We start from the raw sequence: 25,488 nt of genomic DNA on the forward strand, positions 1-25,488 counted from the left end.
ATTACCTTACCGCTTCGGAGCATCAGATGGTACAACTGGCTACTGCCCAAATAGCCACCTATTTGCTCCATGGTGGTATGGTTCATCATGCACAGTACTGCACAACCTAGGGAGAAGGGAGGCATTTGGAATGGCTATTAAAGCTTGGTGTACCAACAAAGCGGTGTAGGCCAGAGTCCAGGGAGAAGGCAGCACAGCTATCACAGAGTGGTGGGCCTGAGAGACAGTCTGACCTTGATCAGTGAATTACACAAGTCTCTCAGAGAGTGGTCATTACTATTCACTCCCAGTAATTTGAATCAAAGCAAGGGGGTATTTTATATGCTTTTAGAGAACAATTACTGGGCAAGGGGACTTTGTGTATGGAAAAAAAAGACAACAATACATGGACTCTTCGTCATATGTCTTTTCCTGTTCATTTCTGGTCTGACTATTTTTGTTAATTTAGATTTAGCCAGGAAGGGTGGGCACTCACAATATGAAATACTATATGTTCTCACCATATTAGTATGCAATTATCTTTTTTTTATCTAATAGAGAGACTGTTTGAGTCCATATTTTATCTACCCACATTTGAGAGCTGCATGGCTGGTACGTAGGCATGTAGAGACAGGACTGAACATTACCAATTCATAAGCAGTTTCATAATCCTTATTATAACATCTGTGCTTTCACCTGTTGCGAGTCGTCTGGTGATGACTGTTACAAATGTCTTGACATTTCTGCCGCCAGCCTGTACAGAAGCCAATTAATCACTCGACTAGTTCTTTAATTCCCATTGAAACCAAAATCATTGTGTGGCTCCTAATCTTTGCTTAAATGTCATATGAATGCCCTTCAACATGTACATGTAAGAATTAAGGTGACACGATTAGCATAACTTCTAATTAGAGACAATTATTTAGAAAGAGAAGCTTGATTTTGAACCAATTGGGAATGGTTTAAATGAATGATTTCTCCCATGAATGAGAGGAAAACTATTCAACGGAACAATCAGGAGGGCAACTTTAATCAATTTATTTCTGATTAAGACATAAGGCATAATGAATGACTGTATCTTAAGAACATGTGGTAATGTAATAAATACCATAATTTAACAACTGAGCTAGAGATGACCAGGTGCACGGTTTAACATAAGCATCACAAATGAATGTAATTAGTTTTCTTTGAAAATCACTCTGTATCTTCTTTTTTGCGGATGACAATTCTTAGGAGGTCCATTGAGTGATATTCAAAGACATTTGACATTTAATGTAAAAAAAACGATTTTGTTAGGATTTTTCTGGCCATACATGATAAAAGTAGGGACTACATCACAGAGGACAGATGGGGGGCCTCCATTAGCGATGCTTCTTCATTAGCAGGCTTCTTACTGTTGCCATGGTTTTTAACTCGCAAAGAAATATCTGAAATTAGTAGCCAAGGATTGACAGTGTTCAATCATCTTATATCCAGGAGCTCTTTAGTGACATTTCGCACCACCAACTCATATTTCCTGTCTTCAAACACTGTATGAATTATAATGCTTTGTTATATCTTGTTATTCCTAGAGCGCCACCCGATTGAATATGCCATAGATGGAACTAACAGATGGTGGCAGAGCCCCAGCATTAAGAACGGCATGGACTACCATTACGTCACAATCACACTGGACTTACAGCAGGTAAGAGGGGGATTCTAAACTGTTAGTGCTTTGCAGGTAACTCTCTGGTGGATGTCTGGCATGACAATAACCTTAAGAGTGGGCAAGGCAGCACAAACAGATTTTGGACATCATTGGTTGCTTGCTGTTCTACAGCAGGGTAACTTTGGGTAATACTGAGTACAAACTCAAGTCATTTCTTGAATGGAGATATTTAAAAGATGAGTAAGTAGGAATTCTATTTGTCAGTGAATGGATGATTGTAGGGTATATGTTGCGAAGCTGCATGTTATTTGAAAGGATAGCACTATTCCAAAACTATAAAATTGTATAAAAAACTATTTAAATATCTCATATCTCTGAAATTATTTCGAATGTTGTGCTCCTTGTTCACTTATTTTGTGCTCGTGTTAGGTATTTCAGCGTACACCCCATTGATTTCCAATAACTCACATTCGAAAGAGTTCCTTACCCATAATATACTGCATGGCCAACATATAGCAATGTTCAATGCACATTAACATGATTTCAACTGAGTCTGTGTGTTTCTGTTTCAGCGAATTAGTTTGGTCTAAGTCTCACAGCGGAAGCTTTATTAGACCCATAAAACCTATTCGTCAAACATTAAAAAACACTTCAAATTGTTGCAACAGCATTCGTTTTTTTCACCGAGGATTTTGAAACAACTTAAACAAATAAGGTCTCTGTTTCATGTAGGCTTACCCAGACTAGGCATTTTCATAACTTTGTATACCTCTTTTGGACAAGGTAATATTTATCAATATATTTTCCTCAATTCACTTAATTCACAAAACAGAGAAGACAAAAAACCTTTCTTCTGCATCTCATCTCTAGCAGACGCCTTCCTGCCAGCTGGATGAATACCAGCTAGATTGATCAAACGACGAGATGTTCAGTGTTTTCATTTATTGATGCTAATATCTTTTGACCTATTTTTGCAATTGGTCTGTTCTCGTGCATAGTATTTTCCCAGTAGCAGATATTTACTATTGGCAAAGAATAGACAATATTCTGCAAAGAATCGTGACAGCTAACTAGATGATATTGGGAACATACCTAAATGTCACAGAATTCTCATCTCCTGCTTCTGCACCACTTTTAGTTTGTTGTCGCTCAGATATCTGCTACATCCAGAGCTCTTTTGCAAGTACTCCTGAATAGGGTGACCAGATTCAATAGGGTGAAATACGGGACATTCAGGGTATAACCACCCCCCCCCCCCACCCCCGCTCACACCCACCCACCACCTACACACAATGCACAACCAAGTAGGGCCTACCATTTTACAGTATATCAAATAGTATCAAATACACAAATACAGTCTATTGTGTTATTACTGAATGAATTGCATTGAAGCAAAAAAAGATTGTTTCACTCAGAACAACACATTATGCGTCTCTCTGGCAAAGATTAATAGTTTCAACTGTAAAAGCTATACTATAACATAATATAGCATACATGACAAATTAATTAATTGGATTGAAACAACAACAAAAGAGCGTTTGCACTTTGGATTACATGAACACATTATGCAACAACTGTAATAACATAACAGAATTATACCTACTCACTTTTGCTAACTTGATTTGGGGGGGTGGAGTCCGGAGGCCTGTTGTACTTTTCGCATGAGCCAATCTGTATCAGAGTCCGCTTGTCTTTAATGAGTTTGCTATAGACAGCTGTGCACTTTAAAGCAAAATTTGCTCAAACAAATAACATTGCCTTCATGGATGGTTGCGAAGTGGTATTTCGCGCGCACAGGTGCTTGGGCTTGGCAGCTCGTAAGAACAAAAATGGGATTGGATCATAGTCTGTGAGGAATTCTAAGACTGACATGGGTTGGCAAATCATGGCAACCTGTCACATTCGAATGGGCCGTGGTCGGACAAATCGCAAAACACGACCAAGTAGCAATACGGGACAGAACATGAATCTTTCTAAATAACAACTGAAAATGGACTGAAATACGGGACTGTCCCGGGAAAAACGTGACGTCTGGTCACCCTGAATTTGTTGTTGTGCATTCTGGAACTTAGTGTTACCACTGAGTGCCATGTCACACACTGATTAATTGCACTCCTGCACTTCTTTGCATGCTCCAAAATGTTTGAACTAGGAGCACATGTAGTCCTTTAGAAAAATCTGTGTATAACTCTGCCACCCATGTCAAGTCATAACCTGTGTCTCAGCGTAATTCTTTCTCACTTGCAGCAATCAATTCGTGGTCATTGTGCACATCCACTGCCCTGCAGTTCCCAAACCCAAAACCACCAACACAGCTTTTACAATCCTCGTCAAATATTCATAATAAGATTTCGGTGAACAAGACTAGGCATTAAATGACAACAGCCAGGGCCAGGACAGAGCCGTGCAGTAGTTTATGATAGCCTTAGCAGGTATCTGCCCTGCCGCGGGCATCTTTTCAATCTCAACTTCTGTTGTCTAACGCCATTCTTCATCCAGACCTCATGAAGTGCACACGGTACGCCGTGTTTACGTAATAAATCATTGTCTTGCATTACGTACTGTAACTTGACATTTCTGACAACATTTAGTTATGGTGGGTGGATAATCAGCCTTTCAATTAATATCAAGGCATTTCTCAAATGCTTTACCTGCTGTTAAACAGTTTATTGTGATAACAATCTCAAATAGTAACATGTGTAAGCCGACAATAATGGGGAAGGCTGGGTTTCAGTCCCTCTCTATTTTGAGATAAAACAGCAAACTGTTGGACAAAATACGTTTAGCTTTTCCAGACCGAATTGTTTTTACACATGCAGCACAGGAATGACAGTTCAGAGTGCATTTTATTTAGTTGCACTGCCATGTTGTATGTTCTGGGGAATATCTTTAACTGCAGTTATGACTAACAGTATAAGAGGGGGACTGTGAATTTAAACACATTTGCATCCATTTATTATCATCATCAGTAGCTTCTTCCAGGAAGAAGGTTTAGTGGACTGCTGAAACTACATCCCCCAGTAAATAATGTTCTTGATGAGAGGAAGAAAACCTTTTGCAGTAGGTCAAATGAAGCGATGCCATTTTTCCATGTAAGAGCTAAAGTTGTGTCATAGGCTCCTTTCATCTATTTCCCCTGAATACTGGGAACTGCTGGTTGGAGACAGCATGGAGTGTCTGGACCAGGTTTGGTTTGACTGCAGTCTTCTGGTAAGCTGCTGCTCTCTCCTTTATGGAAACTGTAGCCTTGGCGTCAGTCAAGAAATTGAAATACTATTTCAGACTGCAGCATGCAGAATAATAACTATAATAAATATAATAATGAAGGGTGGGAGTGTGTGTAGGCTCTTGTTCCAACCCAATACCTGATTACAAATCATAGCCTATTGCCGCCTTCAGTTACAGTACTGATTCCTGCAATGACTGAAACAAAATAAGCAGGAGAATTTTGTTCCAGGTTGAAAGAGCTTAGTTGATAGTTGACTCAGGCACACCCATTGGTTCAAGATTCTGGATACAGATGGTAAATACCAATTAATTTCAAACTCACTAATGTCCTTAGGACAGGACTTTTCATGGTGGTTGTTTTTTAAAAACGAAAAAAAAAGACAATACACACAGAAAATCCTTCAAAGTCTTAATTTCATAATAATAATAATGCAATCCACCGTCTGCTAGCACACTGAGTTGGAGGGTAATGGGCTACCCCCCATCAGTTACATGCAGGCCTAATGTGATCACACAAAATGAAAACTGCAATTGTAATCAACTGCGCTAGCAATGAAGCTGCAATCAGGCAATGAAGCTGCAATCACTACCAAAGCTACCAAAGCCATATACTACCAAAGCCATATAAAAAAAAGTTTATCAAAATAGAAAATACACCACCTATTGTGCCTGTTTTCTCAGTAACACTCAGCTCATTAAAAGAATGGTACAAGTTTAGCTTCGCTCCATCTGAGCATGTTTAATGAAAATTCAGAGACTATAGAGAAGTACAACCCCGTTTCCAAAAAAGTTGGGATGCTGTGTAAAGTGCAAATGAAAACAGAATGCAGTGATGGGCAAATCATTTATCCTTATATTTAATAAAAAATAGTAAAAAGACTACATATCAAATGTTGAAACTGAGACATGTTATTGTTTTTGGAGAAATACATGCCCATTTTGAATTTGATGCCAGCCAAACGTTTCAAAAGAGTTGGGACAGGGGCATGTTTACCACTGTGTTGCATCACCTATTCTTTTATCAATACTCTGTAAGCATTTGGGAATTGAGGAGACCAATTGTTGTAGTTTTGCAAGTGAAATACATTCCTGCTTGATATAGGATTTAAACTACTCAATAGTTCAGGGCCAACTTTGTCAAATGTTTCATAATGCGGCGAATGTTTTCAATGTGTGATGTGTCTGGATTGCAGGCAGGCCAGTTTAGCACCTGGACTCTTTTACTACGGAGCCATGCTGTTGTAATACATGCAGAATGTGGTTTGGCATTGTCTTGTTGAAATAAGCAAGGCCTTCCCTGAAAAGGTCCAAAACCTGTATATATTGTTCAGCATTAATGATGCCAGCACAGACGTGCAAGTCACCCATGCCATGTGCACAAATGCACCCCCAAACCATCACGGATGCTTGCTTTTGAACTGTGTGCTGATAACAAGCTGGATGGTCCCTCTCCTCTTTAGTCCAGAGGATGTGGCGTCCATGATTCCCAAAATGTATTTTACATTTTGATTCGTCAGACCACAGGAACATTTTCCACTTGAGCTCAGGCCATCCAATATTGGTTTTCGGCCTTGTCCCTTGCATACAGAGATTCCTCCGGAGAAACTGTATTCTGAAATTGTTGCACTATTTGCCCACACAGTCTTTCACAGAGTGGTGAACCCCTCCCCATCCTCTCTTATAATAGACCCATCCTCTCTGGAATGATCTTTTAATTATGTTACTGACCTGTTGCCAATTGACCAACTTTTTTGTGTGATATTCCACCAGGTTTAGTATATTAGCATTACACAACTTTTCCCATCTTTTGTTTCTTCTGTCCCAACGTGTTGGGGGCATCAAATCCAAAGTGGACTTATATTTTTCAAGAAGCAAAATGTCTCAGTTTCAAAATGTGATATGTTGTCTTTGTACTATTTTCTGTTGAATATAGGGTTTAACTTATTTGCACATCTTTGCATTCTGTTTTTATTTACATTTTACGCAGCTTCCCAACTGTTTTGGACATGGGGTTGTAGTTAAGGCTAGCCTCACTAGTGTAAGATCTTGTCATAAGTATTAACTCCTTTGTTATGACACACATTAATGTGTGTCGTAGCAGGGTTATAATTACTTGAATTTAGTCCCACAGTTGGTTAGTACAATTCCACCTATCTCTCAGTGGACCGACAGTTGGTTAGTACAATTCCACCTATCTCTCGGCGGACCCACAGTTGGTTAGTACAATTCCACCTATCTCTCGGCGGTCCCACAGTTGGTTAGTACAATTCCACCTATCTCTCAGCGGACCCACAGTTGGTTAGTACAATTCCACCTATCTCTCGGCGGTCCCACAGTTGCTTAGTACAATTCCACCTATCTCTCGGCGGTCCCACAGTTGGTTAGTACAATTCCACCTATCTCTCGGCGGTCCCACAGTTGGTTAGTACAATTCCACCTATCTCTCGGCGGTCCCACAGTTGGTTAGTACAATTCCACCTATCTCTCGGCGGTCTCACAGTTGGTTAGTACAATTCCACCTATCTCTCGGCGGTCCCACAGTTGCTTAGTACAATTCCACCTATCTCTCGGCGGTCCCACAGTTGGTTAGTACAATTCCACCTATCTCTCGGCGGTCCCACAGTTGGTTAGTACAATTCCACCTATCTCTCGGCGGTCTCACAGTTGGTTAGTACAATTCCACCTATCTCTCGGCGGTCCCACAGTTGGTTAGTACAATTCCTAAGAAAAACTACATCATGAATATGCAGAAACATTCATATCTGGAATAACGTTCAGCACCAGTCAGAGGCAGGATATAATATCATTTTAAAAGCATTAAATATCCCCCGGAGCACTACTGAGAGACCCTGTATTTGCCCTGGCAGGGGCTTGTTTTCAATATCAATTCCTATTGTCTAACACTATTCTACATAATGCATCCAGACCTCAAGAAATTCATCTGGTATGCTATTATTTATATTATAAATGAAGTATTGCATTATGAACTTTAACTCGACATCTCTGCCAAACCATTTAGACATCGTTGGGGGATAATCAGCCATGCAAATAATATCAATGCTTTACTCACCATGCTTTATACAGCTCTGTAAGAAATTATGATACAACTGCACCTTTTTCTTTCCTTTCCAAAAAAGTCAAAAAAGAAAGTTTTGAGTGAGGAACAGAAGGTTTAAGAGACCACTGCAAATTGAACAATTCTGTTCCTCACTCAAAAGGAAAGAAAAAGGTGCAGTGGTGTCTTAATTTTTTCCGGAGCTGTATGCTTGGCTACACAATTAACTGTTACAAACTCAAATATTAACATTGGTAAGTAAACTATAATGGGGGGAAAGCTGAGTATCAATCTCTCAGCATTTTCAGATAAAACTGTAATCTCTTTGTCAAAATAAGTTTTGCTTTTTAAGAACGAAAATGTAGATACAGTCCTGATGTAGATGTCCTCTTAATTGTAGCACAGGAATACCATTTTATTTAGTTTCACTGCCTTGTAGTATGTTTCAGGTACTATCTTAAACTGCAGTTTGCATAATACTGCCTTATTCTAGAGCATGACTGAATTCAAACGTATTTGCATCCATTCATCATCATCAATAGCTTCTTTCAGGTCAACCACCAGTTTTTTGTTTAGTGTGTTTTGTGTCATCAGGTTTAGTGCATTACCTCAGAATATTATCAGTCTTTGATGGTGTTGGCTCTTAAATAAACTATTTAAAAAAAAACGATAAGAACTGAGAGCCTTGGAAATTATTCCTTTTTCTGTCAAATACTTTAATATACTGTTTTTATACAGTATATACTGTTTCTGAGGATTGGAGGGAAAGGATTATTCCAGATATGTGAATAAGGTGATAGCGGCTTATTCTATTTCATAAATCTGTGCACAGTTTTCTTTTTCTTGACTTCACAATAATAGGATTACCAGACACGTTTCAAATACTTCACTAGGCCACCACATAAGTCAAGTCCAGGGACAACACCTCAGTAACTTCCACTTTTGCCAAGCTCTACTCTTTTGAACCACTGTTTAAGTGAGTGGAGCTGGGCTGCCCATTAATACAGGTTCATATTAGGTAACCCAAGGCTGTCTGCCTTATATGGTAGATACCCACAGCACGTTTATGCCCATTCAGGAAACCATAAATTCCAAATGAAAAAAGAAAGCAAAAATCTGATATTGCAGTTGGTAGCCCCTGAAAGAAATAATTTCGCCTCAGGAGGACATACATTTTAATTGGGAGGGTTTTCGATCTGTTTAAATCATTCTATGTCTTTCAAATATGCTGTATACATATTTGAAGTGAAAGTGGTGCCATTTTCACTTATAATGTTGTACTCTGAAGGTTGCTAGATTAAATCCCTGAGCTGACGATCGATGAATCTGTCGTTCTGTCCCTGAGCAAGGCTGTTTACCCTAATTGCTCCCAAGTTGTTGCTGTAAATGAAAACTTGTTTTAGTGATGTATACAGTAGCTTCATCCAAGTTGTAAAAAGCCCAATGAGCTTCTCAATTTTCACTGTCAGAATGTTCTATTGCCCTCTGTGAAAAACCTTTTTAGCGGCTACTCTTTTTCTCTCGAGTAAGTGGTTATTCAATCTAACAGGAAATGCTACAAATGTATTTACTGCCATTTGTGTACAATGATTGCAAGAATTAAGATGACATGAAAATATAAAATACTGAGCTCAAAAACGTACTGGTATACCCGCGTGTTGATGAGTTGTTAATGTGTTGTAGCTCGGAATGTAGATTTACTTGATGACCAAAGAGAGTAGGATGTTTCTTCTTCATATAGCTTCCCTGTAAAGCATACTTCAGTGGGCCACTTATGTCATTTTTGAGCTCAATAATCAAGATTTAAAATTTACAAGTGAAGTTGCTGAGGCTTGCTTCATTGCTTCAGCTCTTTACAGATAAAAATATAGTCTAAGATTTTGAATTTGGGATTTCCTAAATAGCCTTTGTTCAACTTTGTGAAACAACGTGGTTTGATCTCTGTAGCTAACATGGTCCAATAGACCATGTATCACATTTAAAGTCAATGAAGAAATCATGTTTTTAAAGAATAATAAAAGCTAAATACTATCAAAAAGTTAAAAAGGAGCATTATATTGCATACCATTCTGTACTTTGTAAAGTTTGAATGGCGCCTCCAGCTTTAATGCTGGTAGAGGCATAGCAGTCCACGTAATTATAACTAAGAACCTGGGGCATCTTACAGTGCAAGCCCCGATAGTATTCATGATAATTAAAATATTATTTACATTACGTGGATTATTGAAACTTAACTCGGACTCGCTGAAGTCATCATAGTTGTACTCATAATGCATTAGTAGTACTGCAATACAGAGTAATTAGCCTATAGAGTCTTTATTTCTATAACTATGTTTTTCTCCATTATTAATCTACAGTAATGTATTGAATAAATGTGTCGTTAGTTGCAGATTTCATTGAAAGTTTTACCTGTGGACGAAAAGTGGAAATATAAAAAGACAGTTTATGAGAGGGTGTTACAGGTGTACTGTACTGTCTAATGGATAGGGATGTGCTTCATTTGAATTCGGTATCCTAGCAACGTCTCATAGTGTATTATTCCTCGTTTGTTTTATCTGCTTTTTATCCTATTTTCTCCTGTATCTACAGCAATGTCCAACAGATGTGAGAGATTTGGAGAGCTCACTTCTCTTAACACGAAGAAATAGCATGGGTCCCTGTGTGTGAGGCCACCTAAGGCTCACCTGATGACCTCACTTGGCTTTGCAAGGTGCCGTAGCCTGGCGCTGTTAATGAGATAAAGAAACCTGAGTTCAATGAGATAAAGAAACCTGCTGACAATGCCCCTTGCCACCTCATGTGATGTTGGCCAATTTGCATCAGCCCATCCCAAAAGAGATGCAAACTTGTATCACAAAATAATGGCAAAATAAGGATTAACAAAGAACTGCTTTTATGCATAGATTTTATGCCTGATGATTGTTTCACCACTGTGCTCACTATAAAAAGAGTTACGCTTACGGCCTATAGGCTATGTAAATATCAAGATAAGCTGGGGGGAGGAATAAAAAATGAGTAAAATAGTATTATAATAATACCTTAGGATGCCAATGACTCAACCATTCAGCCCACATAAACCTGTGACCCACATCATTATTGCTATCAAGACTTCAGCATTTCAAAATCCCTTTTTCATGTTCCCTTTTTGGAACTCACAGATTGTTGTTCAATGAATTATAAGCAGCCCTAACTTTGTAATTAGGATGACAGTCCTTATTATTCATATTATTTTTTACATGTGTCTGTGTAAAAGGGGTCAATATATAATCATTGCCTTATTCTTTTCCAGGAAAAATGCCACAAATTCCATGTAAATTGGAGAATACTGTGATTCTCAACTGTTTTGACTGAGCCACCTCATGTGGCTCAGTTCCCCTAAAAGAGACGGGTCCTTTTGCTCCTAAAACAGATATAGTTCCTTTGGCTCTCGAACAATGTTTTATACAAAGATCTTATGAATCAAACTAAAAAAGATAAAGGGTGTCAATCATGTTGGATGTGATTGTAAAACTGTTTATTTATCCGTGTGTCATGCTCAATAGGACTTCTCCAATTTTTACAAAAACTTGGTAATTATGCATCTGGAAATAGAGATCTGGCAGTTCCAGAAATACAAAGATTGACCAAGAGAGGCTCTATAAAAGCAATTGAGAAGGTGACATTGCTAGGTCACACTCCTCACCCAATTAAAACAAAACTAATTCAATTTGTAACATAGGTCTCTCTCCTCACAGGGAATCAATTTGCCTCAAGAACCCTTACAGTATCCTGTAGACTGCAATGATGGATTTTCCACCATTTAAAATTTTGTGAGAATGTATGTCACATGTAATAGCACAAACATCACTGGGCTTATTTTGATGAATGGTGATATTCGGCAATTACAGATTTCCACTGATTGGCCAGATGGTGGTAAGATAGTAAGCGATAAAAAAAACACTGACATTGCAATGTCCCAACCCTCACTCTGTTAGACCAGAAGTCAAGGTTAGTAGGTGTAATTCCCTGTAACGGCGCTAGAATGTTAGCACATATACTGGGTGTAAACTAGCATTTCACTTTTTCTGTACAAATAATCCCACGTATAATTATGATAAAATACCCTCCATAATTATTAAACCTTCCTTAATTATTAGAACCCTCCATAATTATTAGACCCCTTGGTAGATGACCAAAAAGGGCTTTGAAAAATATCACTGTTTATTAGCTTGATCTTACACTTCACATGAGATATGCAGTGATAAACCTTTGGCAAAGAATGTTTGGCGAACTCCTGCCGCTGACATTTATGTATTCATGCTTACGAAGACAGCTGGCTATGCCTGGTATACAAAATATTTACCATATGCTATAAACTATCCCAACACATCCTTGTACAGGGTTACCTCAAGATAACTTCCTGTTTTTTAAAATGATCTTTAGAAGTGTTTCCCTTTCAGGTAAACTGCAATCTGAAGCTAACTGAAACTAGCTTATTAAAATAAAAAAAAACACCTTGGTAGATCTATCTCAGTAGTACACCCCACAAGCTAACTGTAACACCGCACTTATCCAAGTTATGCTCCGCAGCGTAATGCACTTGGCAGCCTGATGTGACACTAGTCTGGGGTGTGTACTCACATCCACCCATGTTTGTTTAGTCTGTTTTGGAGAGAGTTCTGTACATATCCTGTCTGTAAACTTTAAAATGCTTTTAGGTTTTATTTGTAACTTCTCATTTGAGATGCACAGGTGGCTGAGAGTAGTAGCAAACTCTGTTTGACCCATAGCTTAAACTACAACACTGGTTTTATTTCTGTATTCCCTCTGTCAATTTATTGACATGAAAACAAAAAGGTTTATTATTATAAACCTTTTCTTGGGTACAGACCCCACTGCTATTACTTTCTGTATAATCTTTTCCTACCGGCAGCCGTCCCACTCTTATTCAGTATAATATTTCAGTAGCAGGGAATGTAGTTTGCTAAGAGTTCAGCCATCCTTGGAATCGTTTGATATTAACCCTAGCGGAACCAGAGCATGAAGGTAGTTGCATTTATGCCCACGAAGCACTATTCAAATCGGCCCGCTCACGAGGGTGTCTGGACTGCTGATTTCTTCCTAGTGAACCCCTTCAAGCATATGTCTTCTGTAGGAGACTGTCCTCATCAGCATGCACAGACCGGATGTTTCTCAATGTGTCTGAAACGACTCTCTTCCTATGAATTAAGGTACAACAGGAAATGATTCAAACCAATGGAGACTTGGTACAACAATACGGCGGTGTGCTAGGTGTCTGTGGGTTTTTGCGTACAGGTGTGCGTGCATTTATGTGTAACAGCATGGCATCCTCCACTGACCAACAAGCCCAACACAAGGCACAAACCAGGGGTCCTCTGAACACACGGAGGTCCACAAAATCCACGTCCCCTGTGAAGCCAAGGGAAACAAGTACGTCAAGGCCCGAGAGCAGGAGATTGAAATGCTAACAAGGTCCACCAATAAATAGCCAATCAGTGCATGTTAGCCTGTGTCTCTGTGTGCCTGCACTGTTTTGTGAATTTATTATTCATAATGTGTGTGTGTGTGTGTGTGTGTATGTGTTGGTGCATTTGTGTGTGTGCTTCCGTGTGAAGGAGAAAGAGTTGTATAATTGGAGAGAGGATCATGATGGCAGCTCACAGCCAGGGAGCCAGATAGCCCACAGGATGCATAAATCTGAAGTCTCCAGTTGTCATTTCCTCTCCCCTTGGAGAGACGAAATGTAGTCGCCAGGCAGTGGGAGCTTATGGAGTGAGATGGAACTGGGCCAATATTTGGAAGATTTTTTTTTTATTGATTAAACATCTGATCTCCGTACAGTTTTGGTTCCCAAAGTCTAATGTTACGGAGTGGACTACTTAACTTTTTTTGACTTTACCCCACGGCCAACGGCTGCAGTTGTTTCAGAGTGCAGGACATATTTAGGTATCGCACACATGCTCTTCACAAATAGTAGGGATGTTATAACATAAAATGTTTAAAAAAAAATTCTGCCCATTAAACTTTACTAGCCTCCTAGTGGAATACCACAGAATACCACTCCGTTTTACTGTATCTTGTTCAGTTATAAAAGTATATTCGACTGAAGAAGTATTGGCACCCTTCATGAAATTGAGCAAAAGTGAATGCACAAAACAAATAACACAAAACAACAAAAAGTATTTTGGGCTTGAATAGGGATCCACATACTTTCATTTCAACCCAGTCATTTCTCAAACACAAAACGTTTTATTAAATAATATGATTTTTCCTGCAAAACATCGGTTTCGAAAAGTTTTGGCCCCCCTGCAATCAATGTTTGGAGAAGCCTCCCCTGGAGTGGACGAACCGCTTCTGCACGGAGCCTCTCCCGGTGGGGTCTGACAAGGCTGGCACATACTTATGGAGTGATCTGGGACCAATCCTCCGTACAGCACATTTCAAGATCCTTGATAGTCTTAGGATGCGCTTGTGGACTGCCCTCTTCAATTCAGATCACAGGTTTTCAATCGGATTCAATTATGTTTGTCTAGACTGTGTTTTGCCATGTCGGGGAGACAGTAACTCAACCTTCCTGTGAAGGCCTCTGATATCAGCGTGACGACGTGGACCTGCTCCCAGTACTTCAGTGGTTTTTGATTCATGGTGGTTTGGTCCTGGTTGATTTGTTATGCTTAGGGTCAGAGTGTGGCTCTCGGCAGTGCTCGGGAAAAGTTCCTGTTTGTGTCTGTCTCCCCCCTTCCAGGAAACAGAGATGCAGGCACATCTCGTTCATTAATATCAGCCTGTCGTATTTCACAGGAAGCCAGAGCAGGGTCATTCAGGAATGAATGGCCACGTCACTCACACTGATGAATGAAATACACAGTGATCCAAAGTTCGGAACTTGTAATAAAAGAAATATATATTCAAAAGATGAGGGATGGTAGAGACATTTCAGTGGAGAGACATTTCAGTGGAGAGACATTTCAGTGGAGAGACATTTCAGTGGAGAGACATTTCAGTGAGCACATCATTGGTTAATCAACCAGGTGTGTGCAAACCTCCAGAGACAGGCTTTCGGGCTTCATTCATTTCAATATGAAAAGTAGAAATGGACTAGCTGGTAATGTATTTAATGTACATAATAAACTTGTAAAAGTCAACCAAATGCTGTGTCTGAATGGTAAGTGTCTCACTAAGGGCATTGAGTGTTCATAAATCATACCTGCCGGTGTTTAATTACAGATTAAAATCTGACACGGAGAAGTGCAGAGGCAGCCATTTTGCTGTGCTAATGAGAACTGGCCCATCAATCATCTTTGTCCGGCCTGTCACCGCAGTGGAATAACTTTAACTGCACACATTGTCCCAGCTCAGACCATTTGGCAGATTAGAGAATTTTAAGGTGTATATTTTTAAGTGAAAATGCAATTTTAATTTGTTATTCAAAATGAAGAGTAAGCAATTTCAACGATAATACTTCCTGGAAATTGCTTTTTCCCTCTCAGCAAAACCGTCTGTTAGATTTCTTTTGATAAAATGGCAAATTGAAGGTAATACCAAGGTTATCCTATTGCGATTTCACCGTGACAAACAATTAATTAGTGGTGGCGTGCAGTAGAAATTGATAATTGATGATAATTTTACTGATATCCACTGATGCAAACCATGAACGTTTTTACAATTCATCACACCGTACTTTACAGTAACCTGGACTAGAGCCCCAAAGGGCAATAAAGCACAATGATAAGGAGCATCTCTCTATAAAGTTCTGTCTCTCCCGCTTTCCCGGTTGGGCTGCCTTTGTCCATGGTCCTGTATGCAAAGTGTTTTCGCCGCCAGTGCCCTGTAAAATAGAATCCTATTTGTGCTCCGTTCATGCGCATTTCCCCAGTGGCCAGTCACTGTGCTGGATGCCATCTCCTGCGGTAATTGAGACTCTGCCGTTGGAGCTCTCGGTGATGTGTGTGAACGTATCGTTATCGCCCGTGACATCGGCACTCTCGTTATCCAGGAGCCCCTGCTGTAGTAGAAATCTGAATAATGATCCACAATGATGGAGGGGGCATTGGTGTGTCGATTGTGCGCGCGTGTGTTTTTCTGCTGTTTTACATGGTGTTATCATTGGTGTGTGGGTGTGTGTTCCACCTTTCAATGTGACTCAAGGATTGTAGTCATTATACTCTGTATTTTGGGTTTTCTGTGTTTTGGTCAGTTTGACAGACTTCTCAGCTATTCATTTTATAGTGAGTGAAAGATTTTGGGAATGTTACCTGTACAGAATTCCTGATATGCAGGACGGTATGAGTACCCAGTTCTCCATTAGTTAGGGGGAAGTTCATGTTTTCGTTTACATTATTTGGCGGGTATATCAACTTTTTCATTGCAATTATAGAACATCCTGCAACATTTCTGGTTAGTTATTTGATTTCTATTGTCCCATAAAATATTAGCCTTTACTGGCTTATAACAGTTATTTCAATCTTTAAGAATGATGAGATCACTGGTTACTTGCAATGTTCAAACAGTCCTATATTTCAAGGCGATCATGTTCTGTTGGATAGGATGTTGATGCATTAATCTTTTCACCGTCTGAAAACTGGACACATGAATATTCTTGCAAAACTATGCTCTGAGAACTTGGTGAGTGTATGTGGAACACTGATCGAATGATCTTCTAATCCACAAAACCTGGACACATGAATGTTATTACAAGGTTCCTATGAAAAGAGTATAGAACATAATTATCTTGTGCTCTGAGAACATATCAGTTATTGTTCTTTCTATTTTTGGTGGGACCTTGTTTTCTCCTAACCCACAGAAAGCATTTATTTCTTCATTTCTGTGAACGTGGTAGCCATTTTCAATTTGACAATAAGGGGAAGGTCACTTGGTAGCATTCCTTGAATATCCCAGGAACATTCCTATGAAAATGTTGTATTGCTGAGGCTTGCATAACTAGCAAATAATATGCCTTATAGTATATTCGGTGACATATTAGCATATACAGCTTCTGATCCCACTACATGTCTAAGTCAGAGTTAATGTCATTCATACAGGATGTGAAAGCACAGAGGTCAGGCTTGAATTAGACCCGACAGCTAATGATTAATGGCATACATGACTGATAGTTCAGCTTGATATTCATGGACATGGAGGTGTTCGTCAGTGAGGGACATGGGCTTGGTGTGAAATGTGAAGCAATCGTTAGCTACATAATGTTGGGAGTATTCTGACAAAGAAATACACGACAAGACAACACCCTGAACCTCTGGCACCTTGGCCTCAGGTTAACAATGGCAGTCATGTGACCTATCTTTATTCATTGCTGGAACTCAGAGAGCTGGCCTGTGCCTTTGTAGATCTCAATAAAAATGCAGGACCTATAGATGTCTCCAGAATTCTCTGGTATGCTATGCCTCATTCCAAAGTAATTAAAGAGCGGGTTTGATGGACATTCTTTATCTACTTTCTGTGATACTTGGAAAATAGATAATTGGGTGTAGGTAGGCTATCTCCATTTTATTCTTTAACTTGGAAAAGCAATTTAAATGTTTAACGTTTCAAGGTTATCTATCGCTAAACCTGACCTGTCTATTTAGAAGTTTTACTATACACACTACTGATTTTCCCATGCATTTATGACTTATGCTCCACATTTTTATTCATTGTAACAATTGCAGATTTTTAGGAAGAGCAAACCACCTCTGACTTTCCTTTTGACCAAAAGCAATACAAAGAGTATGTGAAAACATACTTCAAAAGATGCATATGTGACTAGCGCTCAGGGCTGAACCAGTTACTGGGTAGCTTTAAACTAGCCATGTCCGCAAATCCACACGGTCAGGTCACGATAACATGGTGTTTTCACCGTGGCTACCAGGCCATGCTTTGTCCTGCATACGTCAAACACTGGAGAGTTGTCAACTCTCCACTCCCTGACTTCACTGTTCTACTTTAATCATCACATTTTAGACAAAAATCCCCCCTGCCTACCCTTTATGCTGCTTGAGGACACCATCCACCAGCCTTCCTGCTTCATCTGAATCAAGGAAACAAAGAGGCTTTGTGAGATTCCCCCTGCTACCTGGGCAGAATCCTATTGGGTTTCAGTGCAGAGGATGAGTGCCGGGTTGAGTGGCACTTTTTCTATTGTAAACTCCGAAATGCTACACCGTTATCTACTGCAGATGAAAGAGTCAAACAGTGAGTCATTTTTTTGGTTTATTGTGCCATGGTCATGTTTTTGTATGAGCCGTTCTCCCAGGATTCTAGACATATTAACTTGAAGAAGTCAGCGACAACATACTTTTGTCAATCAAAAACCTTGCCTTGCCCCTGTGCTCTCAGTTTGTCTGAGGAACTGATGGAGTGTTGCATTTGCTGCTTGATGAAATGTGCGTGTCCTTCAGGGGTGCCAAACCGTATATGTAACTTTTTCACTATGCTAGTACATACAGAGGAGCCAAAGCTGATGATCTGCCCTCAGGTACTCCAACAATGAATAGCTGAAAAGACTGAATCATGGAAATACAGAAAGGACTCCATATTGTAGAGAAGACATTGTAACCATAAACACTCCAAGGCACAATCTTGACCCTGCTCACTGACAAGATTATTTCTTTTTACTTCAACGGTTCAGCTTCTATCAAACCATGACTAGCTCACATACAGTACAATTTTCTGTGAACTCCAAGCAAGTGTTAAACAGACCAAATAAATGTGTTTTAACCTGCAAATGAGCCTGCATAGATTATATATATTTATATGAGTCTCTGGTTCAGCCCACATGCATTTATGAATTATTACAGTTGTACTCTTAATATGTTCACCCGGCACAGCCAGAAGAGGACTGGTCAACCCTCTGAGCCTGGGTCCTCTCTAGGTTTCTTCCTAAAGTTTGGCATTCCTAGGGAGTTTTTCCTAGCCACTGAAATTCAACACTACTGTTGTTTGCTCCTTGGGGTTTAATGCCAGGTGTTTTGTAAAAGCACTTTGTGACAACTGCTGATGTAAAAAGAGCTTTATAAATACATTTGATTGATTGATTTTGCTGGTAACAAATTGAGAGCCGTGATTTACACTAAGGAACTGGGTTGCATATAATTTTACTGCTATAACACTTGTTTCTTTCCTACCAGGTTTTCCAGATAGCTTACATAATCCTGAAGGCTGCCAACTCCCCTAGACCAGGTAACTGGGTTCTGGAGCGTTCCCTGGATGGTGTGACCTTTACCCCCTGGCAGTACTACGCCATCACAGACACTGAGTGCCTCACCCGCTTCAACATCCTGCCCCGCACTGGTCCCCCATCTTACACCCGCGACGATGAGGTCATCTGCACCTCATTCTACTCCAAAATTCAACCCTTGGAGAATGGAGAGGTGAGGGGCCTACACTGGGTCAACTCGACTCAAGTTGGTTCACTAAAAAGCCATATGGGTCAGGCCAGATGTTGTGTAGCATCTACAGGGACCCTATAGCAGGACAGGATTACATTTGTTGAATACTTTAATCCAATTTCAAATCCCTTGCTGTAATATATTAATTCACCCATAGCCCGCATGAAGAAAGACAACCAGCATAATTATTTACTCGTTATAATCGGCAATCTATGGAAGTCCTTTGCTGGTAAAATTTGATTGCCAGTTGCAGTGGTACTTCATTGCCATGGCGATTTAGTTTAATTGCATCAGTCAGCTTTGCTGCTCACAATCAAATTAACTTTTCTTGATTGAAGTTTTGATCAGCACAGTTGCCGTAGTATTAGACAGCTTGTTTACACGTTGGGCGTGCAGCACAATGCTCACTTTATTTCCTGGTGTGCCGTTTCATCATCAGGAATGGCTCTCGATCCTCTGTTGTGTCATCTATATAGATGTTCATGAATTTTCCATAATTTTTTCATTGGAGGATTTCGAAAAAAGAAAGCAAAAATCACACAAAGAATCCACAAACAAATGTAAACACACACATCACCACACACTCCACAAAGGAATGCATCGCTGCCTTGATCTGGCTGGTATTGGAGCAGCTCCTTTTAATTGTGAATACTGATCTCACTGTCTGCTCTCACTGACTGTAATGAAGCAGTACAGTCCATAGCTGTTGATCGAGTTCACCCACATACCTCAGTTCTCTAGCACCCTCCCCTTTCTATGCCTGCCCGGCCCCCCTTTCTTCCTTCCCCCTGGCCCCCCCCTTCTGATCCCCCTAACCCCCTGCTCTGCTCAGGCAACCAGAAGTTCCTGTCTGTCGGCTCCTTTTAGGTAGTGACAGAAAGAGTATAGCATGATCAGAGCGAAATCCTAATGAGTCGTAGGCGGGTGTCAAAGCATCGCAGATCTTATATTGGAATGTCACTCTCTCCGATTTCTTCAAAAACAGCCAAGCTAACCACACAGCCTTAATTAGCAACCAGACACTGTTAGAGCTGCAACCAAATATTTTTTTTCTCCTCAAATCAATTAATAATGTGCTTTCTTTCCATGGCTGGGGACTGCTGGGAATGTGTTGTTTTTATGGATTTTCTGTGTAAAGATTGTGTTGGCAAAGATTGAATAGAGGTCACCGAAGACATCTCTTTTCCTGTATAAGTAACTTAGGGTGTTTTTGAATGGATTCATCAATTACTAAACCATTCAGTGCTCTCTACCTCTCGTTCTGCTCTCTGTGTGTAGATCCACACATCTCTGATTAATGGAAGGCCGAGCGCGGACGACCCATCCCCGACCTTGCTGAACTTCACCTCGGCGCGTTACATCCGCCTGCAGTTCCAGCGAATCAGAACCCTCAACGCCGACCTCATGACCCTGGCCTTCAATGACCCCCGCGACGTCGACCCGATCGTGACCAGGCGGGTGAGAGCGGACATACCCCGGCGCCGTTGTAACACATTGCGTGTTTCACCCGCGAGCCACTACCGCGTCTCCTGCTAACCACCACCACGATGACTACCAGCGGGAGGGAAGCAAGGCGTGTTGATTACGTAGCGCTAACCAGACAGATGGGTCTTAATGAAAAAAATATCTATAATTAAGAGATCTGTTCCTTTCTGAGCGCCGTCCGCCTCATCGTGTGTTGACTTTGGCCTACACTATCAGTCACCTAGCGAGCTTCTGCGTGACGCACGCTTTAATTACCAGACAGATTGCAGAGCTTATTTTGAGCATAGATTTTTTTCATTTACAAAATACCGCTTAATTTTTTGTCATACCAAAGGGACTTAAATTGTTAAATTCCGGATTAAATTCGCTCTCACTTAGAAATGTATTCTGAATACCAACCCAGCAAATGCAGGTGGTATAAGGACAGTCCTAAGACCTACAGGTTCTCGGAGGACCCCACAAGGTTATTCCATGGTCCCTGAGCATTTTGTCTAGTTCCTGTTTGGTCCCAGGGATGTATTTTTTTTTTCATGGTCCATGGGATGCTTTGTCTTGTTCTGTACAAAAGCAGTGCTTTTAACTGTCAAAGTGTCTGACCCACTTTGTATGTACAGAAATGATTCAGTCATAGTATTCCCAATGTATGTCAATGACAGGTTAAAATTGTATTCGTTCAAATATAACCATACTGTCAATGATTATAGTTTTGAACACTACATTTCTGTAGAGCACCGCACCACGGCACTGTGTGGCGTTCACACTGCCAGGGGTAGCGGTCAGATGAAACTACCGGGTAATCTGACATTTAGTATCCCTGACAGCGGCCTGGTCGCCGCCGTAATCTGATGATATCGCAGGGACACTTTAATCTTGTGGTCATCCATTACATTTGCTACAAACGTGCTATGCTTCTTGATTTTAATACCTATCAAAGAAGAAATAAATAAATAAAGAGGCTTCCTACCCAGCTCAAGCCATGCCAGAAATTAAATTGATACAGGAGTGTCAAAATCTAGTGGATAGTCAATGTTTACAACACTGCTTTATCTTTAAACAAGTTTTTTTTTCTCCCTTTCATTTCCTTTTAAATTACAAATATTTAAAAAAAACTTCAAATGCTATTCATGACACCAGTGATTATCTTAGCTGTTGCCTGTAGCTTAAATAACCTTAGTCAATAGTGGATTTAACGTGGTTGATGACCCATACGGTAGGTAGCCCTCCCCTGTCCTAAGTATTCTAATTAGGTCCTGGGAACGTCCTAAAAGGTCTGCAGAGGATTCCACAAATGACCCACAGCAACTTGACCGTCACAAAAGGTCCCCTGGGTAACATCGTGACAAATCCCTTTAAAGAATCTAATGGGAACACGGAGGAATCTCCTCTGGCCACCCCCTGTCTGAGACTGAGTGTATATTAATTCTAATTCTAATTAATTCTAAATCGAAATGTTTCTTTCTCGTGTGTATTTCCAGTATTTCTACTCGATCAAAGACATCTCAGTCGGAGGGATGTGTATCTGCTATGGTCATGCGAAAGCCTGTCCCCTGAACATTCAGACCAAGGTACGTCAGTCATCCCCGATTCTCTGTGATCCCCTTCTTGCATTCTAACCAGACAGCGAGGTGGATTTCCTCCCCCCTGGGCGCCGTTCGTTTTGCGTTTGATAGGAACACCAAAGGGGAAACACGATGCTCTTATACCCCGTGCTTCTCATGTGACGTGTTGCCCCGGTTGTCTTTGGCGTGAAGATCTGAGTCTTCCCCTCGGTGATGATGACACTGTAACACGGCCTCGTTTCATCCACCGTCAGAAATTCAGCTGCGAGTGTGAACACAACACGTGCGGGGAGAGCTGCGACCACTGCTGCCCCGGCCACAACCAGAAACCCTGGATGGCCGGGACCTTCTTGACTCGACACGTATGCGAGAGTAAGAGCACACAGCTAGAAAAGCTGCACACAAACAACTGCCTATATGCAACAACAACAAAACCAAAAAAAAAAAGTAGTATCTTCAAATTTAATGTGATTCGGTTTAATCTTGTTTTCACGTTTTATAAACTTGATGGGAGAAATTTCTTCTTTTTCCCCTTCATGTTCATAAAGCCAGACTCGGGAGACTCTGTGTATTCACTCGGTTATGTTCCGTGAGGTACTGCGATAATTCTATTTGTTTACTGAAGCTTTCCTTTGATTTTGTTTGATGCGGTCTACAGAGTGCAACTGTCATGGGAAATCTGAGGAGTGTTACTTCAACCAGACGGTGGCAGACATCAAACAGAGCCTGAACACCAAAGGGGAGTACCTGGGGGGAGGGGTGTGTGTGGGGTGTGTCAGGAACACAGCCGGGGTGAACTGCCAGACCTGTACAGAGGGCTACTACAGACCCAGGGGGGTAAGTACTGCTACCTTTTATTAAAAGTAACTAGAATCCTAACAACGACTGAGACGAATTTGAGTTCATACTCAACAGAATTCTGACTTTGTATTTGTGGCTCTGAACTGTGACTGGGGTGATTTGTTTGTCCTGGCCCTGTGATCGTAAACTATGTTACTGGTGTCAAAGACAGTGGCGATCTTCTGCTCTCCCGTATCCTCCAGGTGAGTCCGACAGACTTCGACCCATGTCGGCCCTGCTTCTGTGACAAGTCAGGCTCGCTCTCCCCAGCTTGTGTCCCGGACCAGTCGCAGGCTGAAGGAGGTAGACAACCGCTCTTGGCCTCCTCGCTCGCCGCTCACTCTCTCACGTCATCCCTCTCCCCTCTCACTGTTCCCTGGTGAAGCCCGTTGTCTCTGCTGCTGTCCCTTCCCACAGACCTCACGGCAGGTTCGTGCCGCTGTAAGCAGGGCTACGGGGGGCTGCGCTGTGACAGGTGCGCCTTCGGCTACAGCGGCTTCCCTGACTGTGTCCGCTGTACCTGCAGTCTGGACGGAAGCCAAAACAAGGATCCCTGTCAGTTGCCCTGCGTATGCAAGGTAGGCCTCCTCCTTCTCCGTCGCTCAGTCCTCCTTTCTTCCTGTCCTCCCACACCACCACGACCCATCTATTCACAGTCATCTCCGTACACATCATCACGATGCTTTAAGCCCTACTGGTGTCCAGCAGCTCAGAGTCTCCTCGGGTTGTTCTCGCTAATTGCTCCGGCGGAGAGTGGGACTTTCCGTTTCTCGTTCAATTTATCTGGCTACCTCCTCCGACGCTGTTTTGCACACCCATGTCTCAGACGAAGCCTGGGGCATACCCACTCCTTTACTGGCCAATTACGCGGTCCGACCGCAGGGATGTCAAGGAGCAGCGGTGATCTTTGCCCTGCGTTGGTGTAATTATCGAGCCGCGAGGAGGATGTGCAGTCAAATATTTCATTTCATTGTGTACAGCTGAATCAGGTGTAAACTTTTCTTCCACTTGTGTGCCAGTGCAGAGAGAGAAACAGTTAATTTAACAACGAATCACACAGTTAGGGAAATCAGCCCTGGAGAGTGATTAATGTAACATTCACTGGAACTAATCATTTCTCACCGACCTTTGATGGGTTCACTCGTTAAAATCCTGCAACATTTCCCATATTCCTCATTCCGTGGTGTTTCTCCTTTCTCATATTTAGTTTACAGGTTAAAACACGCAAACCTGTTTCTATAATTTTTTTATTAGCATTACTGGGCATCCATACATCACAAATTATTTAGTTTTGGGTGTGCCTATCCCCTTATCTGAAAGTCTGTGGAGTGCCCAAGCAGTTAATAGCTTTGTGCAGGCAGCCAGCCAATGTAGGTGGGCTATAACATTTAGAAAGGAAATTTTATTTCAAGAACAAATGGCACCATTCCAAGATGACAATACCAATGCAAAGACTGACTATGACACATGAAGACACTGTTTACAATCCACAAACATGGTGCGAAACAAATGCAGTCCAACAAGGGAATTAAATTGGCCCTGAAATGTATAATGCTTTCATGTCCTCTTTCTTTTCCCCAGGCGAGATAAAGTACTGTATCTAGCCACTCAAAATTACAGAAACCTGGCTTTGGCTGTCCATTGCAATTTGTTTGGAGACGCTCGGGATGATGGCAAATAAAAGTGTTTTCTTTGCCAAGTGTTTTTCTCTCTATGAATGTTTACTGTATTTCTATATTTTGGTGATCTATGACCTTCAATGTATTGCATTACAATTGACATCAGTTTTATTAAAGAAACATGTTTTTACTTAAAATGAATGGTTCTTCCATGGACTGAAAAACAGAATGGTGGGCGTTAACTGATCATTAAAACGATTCATCCAAACAGACCTCTAATTGGACAGCTCATTCTTCTCATAAGGATGACTTCATCCTCTTTGCTGTAAGTCCGAGCGTTTGACAGTCTGTGTTAGGATGCGTTTGTCCTCAGATGGGAGTATAGAATGACTCAAAAACATTACTTGAGTAGGAGTTAACAGAAGCTAAAAGAACACCATCTTTTAGAAGTGGTGATTATCTGCAAGTTACTTGCAGTTTTGGCTATTGTTTTTAACGAAACCAAATGGATCGGCACGCCGTATTCACGGACCCGCCCCCCCCCCCCCCCCCCCCCCCGCCCTGACACTACTACAGCAGTGTCTGACAAGTGGTTGTAGCTAAATGACTTCAGTGATGTCACCGCCAAAGGCACAGCGCACTTTGTCTGTTCTGAAGTGGTCCTTTTATAATAATCCAAGATTAAACCAAG

The 25,488-nt window shown here is 41.0% G+C and overlaps 1 protein-coding gene across 1 annotated transcript in view; it reads left to right on the top strand.

Moving 5' to 3' along the window:
• Positions 1-25,488, top strand: part of lama2 (laminin, alpha 2) — a 115,048-nt gene that overhangs the window by 22,317 nt on the left and 67,243 nt on the right. The window contains exons 3-10 of the mRNA XM_020056349.3: positions 1,551-1,663; positions 19,034-19,276; positions 20,573-20,752; positions 22,255-22,344; positions 22,593-22,710; positions 22,997-23,175; positions 23,382-23,481; positions 23,596-23,756. Of these exons, the coding sequence (XP_019911908.2) occupies positions 1,551-1,663; positions 19,034-19,276; positions 20,573-20,752; positions 22,255-22,344; positions 22,593-22,710; positions 22,997-23,175; positions 23,382-23,481; positions 23,596-23,756 (1,184 nt within the window). The remainder of the gene's footprint in view (positions 1-1,550; positions 1,664-19,033; positions 19,277-20,572; positions 20,753-22,254; positions 22,345-22,592; positions 22,711-22,996; positions 23,176-23,381; positions 23,482-23,595; positions 23,757-25,488) is intronic.

The sequence above is a fragment of the Esox lucius genome, chromosome 18 (assembly GCF_011004845.1).
Source record: "Esox lucius isolate fEsoLuc1 chromosome 18, fEsoLuc1.pri, whole genome shotgun sequence".
Classification (NCBI taxonomy): domain Eukaryota; kingdom Metazoa; phylum Chordata; class Actinopteri; order Esociformes; family Esocidae; genus Esox; species Esox lucius.